The sequence below is a fragment of the Parasteatoda tepidariorum genome, chromosome 4, assembly GCF_043381705.1.
Source record: "Parasteatoda tepidariorum isolate YZ-2023 chromosome 4, CAS_Ptep_4.0, whole genome shotgun sequence".
Taxonomy (NCBI): domain Eukaryota; kingdom Metazoa; phylum Arthropoda; class Arachnida; order Araneae; family Theridiidae; genus Parasteatoda; species Parasteatoda tepidariorum.
The window spans coordinates 76,315,745-76,322,260 of NC_092207.1; the positions used below are offsets into that span (position 1 = coordinate 76,315,745).

The window sequence follows — 6,516 nt, forward strand, 5'->3', positions numbered from 1 at the left end:
GCATGAACGAATACATCACTAGGTTTATTAAAGTTTTTCATATATATATATATATATATAAAAAAAAGAGCAAATATAGAAATTTGGGAAAAACATTGAAAAAAATACTTGAACATAAAGTTTCAATATGTTGATGCTAGACATGCATCACATATTCAGTTGAGGGGCAATCATGCTAAATATTCAGTTATGCCAACAAAAATTGTTCCCTTTCTATTAATGTTTCATTTATAAGGGTATATATTAAAACAATTAATACTAAAAAAGTGAATTAAAGCACGAGAGTGATTTTCTTAACCATGTCATGTTACTTTTCCATAGCTGCCAACATGGATAGGAAAAAATCCAGTAGATTTTACAAAATAATATAAATTTCATGATAATTGTTGCATCATGTACTAAATATTTTAAGCATAGGGAATTTTAGGGATTTTTATAGTCATCAAAATAGAAAAACTGCAATATTTTCCAGTTAATGATTGACATTAAACATACTTAAAATTTTATGTATTATGTTTACTCATAATTTTGAATATTAATAGTCATTTAATTCATCAAACATAGTTAAAAGATTTTTTTAATTAATTTAAAAAGAGAGCTCTGAATAAAAATAAACGGAAAGAAAAAGGCTTGAATTAATTTCTATAAATGAGGTTCACTTCATTATGTATTGTTTATATTTATTTAATAATTCAAGCAAGCAAAGCAATAGTCGGTACAAAAATTCTATTTCAAGAAATTCTATTCTATTTTAAGAAACTTACTCAATTTTAGGGAATTTTCGAAAATGTACAAAAACCAGGAGAATTTTAAATAAACCAGTAGACCAGGAGAAACTAGCAAAATCCAGTAGTCTACTGGAAAATCCAGTAGAGTTAGCAGCTATGCTTTTCTATATTTGTTCTCTGTGAAACATATAAATAAAAGCATCTAAAAAGATTTTTCAAAGGTATCAAAACATTTCTGTGGCCAGAAAATTGATAAGGTTTGTAAAAGAAAATTGATAATTAACAAATACTGACAAATTATTCATTTTTTCATCAATGAAAGACATTTACTTGTAATATTTCTCTATCTTTAATTTTATTTTCAACTATTGTGATTTGATATTTTATTTACTGCAAATTAACAGTTTCAAACTGTAAGTTGTATCCTATTATTATAAAGTAATCCTGCAATATCACCTTATCAGGTAACGTTTAGTAAAAAAATATTGTAACATGATGAACATATTGAAAACGGTATGAAACTTAACCATTCGAAATTAAAACTAAACAGCAAATGTTTTATATTTATTTTTATGATGAGCTTTACATAAAATTATTTTTAACCAAAACTGTTATTACGAATTAATTTTAAAACAATCAAAAGTTGAATTAAAAAAAAAGAAGAAAAGAAAGCATATTAAGTAGCCATGTTAACTGAATATAATGATTGTTAAAATCTATCGACTAGACATTAACAAGAAAAAGTTGGGATCTTTTAACAGAGTACATTTAAAATTTTATATAACTGCTTGTCCTTATATCACCAAAAAAAAAAAAAAGCACTTACACATATTTATGATGGAATCAGTGTGGGTTATGAGTGATAAAATGAAGATTTAAGCGTGTGATTTAAATTTCCATGTGCGTAAAATTAAAAATACGGAATCGTTTTTATTTCGATCAAATTTTAAAAAGAAAGAAAGGAGGGTCATTGTTTTGCAACGAATTCGAATTTGTAACAAAATTCTCACCCACAGTCAAATACATTAAAATGTAAAATAGTTCTTAGTTAAAAAAAAAAGAACAAGATTTTTAGAACTATCTTTTAAATTTTCAAGACCTGGGATTTATAAATATATACATATCAATACGAAATACAGTATCTAATTTAAATTCTAGCTGAAGCCCGCCATTATTGCATTTTTATTTCTGAAATTAAAATAGGAAAATAAGGAGCATTTCTTTCCAGCCCAAAGAAAGCAACTTTTGTAACTAATCCTGCAGATACTAACACCAAAATTGTTTAATTTATTAAATTTTTCATTGTTTTCAAATGAGATTAGAAAAATTACGAGCATTTCTTTTCCTTCCGATGCATGACAAAGGCACTTTTTGAACATAATTCAGGGGAAAAAAAATATTTCAAATTTTTTTTTACAGAAAAGCAAACCACAACATTTTACTTCATTATTCTCAAATGAGAATAGAAAAATCATTAGCATTACGTTCTCTAATGAGTGAGAAAGGCATCCTTTGAAGACCCCCTTCCCAAATAGGAATCTTGATACAAAAGCTCCGCAATGTTCAGAATTTTAGGCAGAACTTCTGCGAAAATGCGATAAAAGAAATTTCTCTTAAAAATATTTTTGTAAGATTAAAAAACTATTCCTACCAAGCGTAGTGGTGCAAAAAAAAANAAAAAAAAAAAAAAAAAAAAAAAAAAAAAAAAAAAAAATTAAGGACTTCTAAAAAACTGTGTACCAAAGTTAATTACTGTTAAGGGCCTCTACTTTCCAAAATAAAAATCAAGCAGCNACGATATCGATATACATAACAACCCTACTACTTTTGCCTCCTCGAAAAGTAACACACAAATTACAACAAAACGTTTCCTATTCATAGCTGGTTAAAGTAGTTACCACCCACTGACTAAGTGGGGGAAGAATTTTTGCAAAAAGGCGCCGTAACGAGAGGAGAATTTTTTCACCTGACTAGCCGTAACTAAAAGGTTAATAATAAGAATTTAGTCTATAACTGTTTTTCAACCCATACAGCCATTCTTTTTGTCCATAAAAGTTTTAAAGCAATCCAATACAGCATACAATGAATGCACGAAAAAAGAAAGAGGCTTACCACCATATCCATCTGCAAAATTTCCATCAGTATCTGCTGAGTAATCATAATATGAGGCAGCATTGCTGTAAGATGAATTAACATTAATTAACTTTTACACAACAGGTAGGGCTCTGCAAGAATTATCGGCTATACTAACCCATAATTGTTATCGCCATAACCATCACCATAATTATTATAGTCATTTACAGGCTCTTCATATGGCTGCAATAAAAAATATAAACACTTTAGAATTTTATTCCAACAAAAGCTATTTGGAACAAGCAATAACTGCAGAATTCTAATTTTAAAACATAATATATAAACATTAGAGGAAAACCTTGCAATAATTTTTTTAACCTGCAATGTTATGCAATTTTTTTTCACTGAATCGGTAAGTAAGTAATAAAAGCTTATCTAAATACCTCTGATTGACTATACCCTAATGAACGAACTAAATGTGAACTTTTAAGGGCTCTTGTAATAAAAGTAAATTTTAAAGTGGTAAACAAATATAATGTTAAGTTTTTTTAATTGCATATATTCTTGTATATTGATACTTTAAGAAATTTATAATTAAAATCTGACATACATAACAAAGAAAATATGCAAATTATATGGGTTTCATTGCAATTATTCGTGATTAGTATCCTTAAATATATAAATAGTAGCTCAATAGTCTCAAGAGAAATGATTAAGTTTCTTCTTTAGTTTATGTTGTAGCTTTTTTAATAATTAAAAAAGTATAGTAAATAACTATATACAAAAACTTTTTTTTCTTGAAATTCTAATTAACTCGCATGAATAAATTAAAAAAAAAAAAAAAAAAAAAAAAAAAAAAAAATATATGTTGAAATTTTATAACTCCAAATAAAATCAATTTTTGTTTGCTTTCTGCTTCCAAAATAAATTGTTTGTGAGATGGCAAAATCACTAGCTGTTGAGGAATAAGTATTTTTACCTTCAGCGTATACTTTATTGCCAAAAACTTTTTTATTTAAAAATTTCTTCAACAAATACTGAGAAATTTGAGAATGTAATTTTATACCTGCCAAGTCGGCAGGTATAAAAAGTTATAATAAAAAATAACAATTGCAACAAAGTATTAGAAAAGAATTTTACTTTCCACTTTTAATATTAATTTCTAAAGAACTTAAAATACCTCACTTAAATTTAACACTGCCCAATATCACACATTATATTCACTACTGCGAAGAGCATATTATTTTTTATCCCTGAAGTTTTTAAATATAATTACTTATTTCACTCCATTATAAAATTATAAGTTTATTATAATACCTAAGAGTTTTCAAACAAAAATTTGATACTGATAAATACGTGATTTGAAAATAATTTCCTTTCAAAAATATTTCTAAAATCACACTTGGAAGTTTTTAAATATAAATGCTAAAGCAAAGAATTCTATTTCACATTCTAACCCTACAGTATTAATAAAAATATCAATTAAAAATCATCTTCAATATCAATTAAAATATCAATTAAAAATAAACCACCAGAAACCACATTTTAGAAAAATTTATCCATTTGCTCAACATTGCAATTACTAAAAACATGCATCAACATTCCTTTCTTTAACTAAACACTTAGAATTAGTAAAACAATATATATTCATATCATATAGGGATCTATTTGGGGAACCAGAGAGAAATGTCACTTCATCTCTTGTTATCAAGATGTAATTTTGAATCAATAATGTATTTACCCTTGTAAGCAACAACCTTTCAATGCTGGATCGAAAATGAATCGAAAAAAAAAAAATGAATTGCTTTCTAAAGCAAACAAATATTTAATGAGCTGAAACAACATTACTTTCTGGTCTCCCTAACATAAATCCTAAGAACTTGTAGCCAGGGCCCAATATTTCGACAAAATTTAGTCATTACTTATTACGACATACTTTCTCACTTCAAGATTACAACTTTATTTTTCACAACTGCCTTACCACATTAAACTCGACCAATTTCATGTTAAATAAAATAATACAAAATGATAAGACACCAAAACAAGACACATGGGTTTTACTGACTAAACTGTCTTAAAGTGTTTAAAATCTCGTACATTTTTAAAAGGAAAATTTTTCATATGTGCAACCATCATACACATAATAATTACACATATTAATAAACATTTATTACTTTTACTTTAAATTAAAGGAAAATAAAATAATGTAATATAATACAAAAAGATTAATAGCTTTTGAAGCTGCACAATTCACCTAATAACAAAGGTGAATACCTTATCCTTCAAACATGTTTTGAATATTGATAAATTATGTTTTCGCATAAGGACAAAAAACGCAATATTAATAATAATAAAATTTTTATAATAAAACAAACCTGTCTTCATTTTCTTTCTTGTTCAAAAATTAACCTTTTACTTTTCAGATTTTTTTTAAAATTGTGACATAATTTGAACAGGATGGTTTAAACCCTGAATTTATCCATTGTCTTTAACCTTGCTAACTCTGCCGAAGAGATATTAGCAATTTATAAAGGATGTAAATATATATTTTGCAGAATATTGTATGCATTTGCTTTATTATGTTGTTCTATTCTAGAAATTTCAACTAGTTCACCCTTAGAATCTAATACAAAACTGTTTTAAATTTTACTTAAAGAATTTAGATTGTTGGTTCAAGGGAGAAATATTTTGCTTGCGATATTTAAGAAACACGAGTGAGAGGAATTGTTATCAAGCTCTACTTGAAATTAGCAAGCATATTCTAGCTAGAAAAAAAAAATTGCCAAAATCATAATTAACCTAATAGTATCTACAGGGGTAGCAGCAAAGTTTTTTAAAACAGACGTGCCAACCTAGCAAAATTAACATTCAGGAGTTTCCCTAACAAGAATTCAGGAGATTTCAGGAGGGGTAAAAAAAGGTGCATGGTATGCAACATTTGGCAGTTCTAAGGAATTTTAAGTAAAAAATTTATTAAATATAAGAATGCAAGAAATTTTACACACTAATAGAGCAATAATTGTTTAAAAATATTAAATGGAAATAAAATAATTAAACACAGATTTAGCAACACAAAACTATATTAGGTAGATACTCTTTAAATAAATACCATTTCCTTAATAAAACATTATTCAAAAACCCGACACTGTAATAAAAATACACAAAAACTTTTAAAAAATAAACAAATTGAATAAGTATTTTATTTTAAAAAACCAATTCAATACTAATGTCTGTACAATAAAGAACCAATTATCCGGGATGCTCGGGACCATCGCTATCCCGGATGTCTTAATTTCCCGGTTTCCTGGATCGACAAAAAAGTGTCGTTAATCGATGTTTTATCAAACCCAAATTACAAGGAAAAAATGTAAACACATTTTAAAGTAAGAGAAAAAAGAAAAGCACTCCTAAATCTAAAAAGGAAAAAAATTGTAGAAAAATAAAATTTAAAAGAATAAAAAAATTTGCAAGTTTAGACAAGAAAAACAAGTTTAAAAAATAATTACGATTCCTAAATCAACTAATAAACAAAACCAATGATTAAATAACGCAATATATTTCATGGGGGGGGGGCGAAAATAAAAGGAAAACCTATTAATCTAAATAAAAACAACACTTGAAAATTATCGAACCGAAACGATAGTTAAAAAACGGCACTAGCATAAATATTAAAACCTAGAACAAGGCAAGATCAACGGACTTTAAAAAAAAAAAA

General features: G+C 26.6%; 1 protein-coding gene across 2 annotated transcripts in view; it reads right to left on the reverse strand.

Moving 5' to 3' along the window:
* Nucleotides 1–6,516, reverse strand: part of LOC107442252 (KH domain-containing, RNA-binding, signal transduction-associated protein 2) — a 20,947-nt gene that overhangs the window by 3,999 nt on the left and 10,432 nt on the right. For both annotated transcript variants that reach the window (XM_016055772.2, XM_016055771.2), the window contains exons 6-7: nucleotides 2,980–3,044; nucleotides 2,841–2,905 (exon numbers count right to left, since the gene is read on the reverse strand). In XM_016055772.2, the coding sequence (XP_015911258.1) occupies nucleotides 2,841–2,905; nucleotides 2,980–3,044 (130 nt within the window). The remainder of the gene's footprint in view (nucleotides 1–2,840; nucleotides 2,906–2,979; nucleotides 3,045–6,516) is intronic.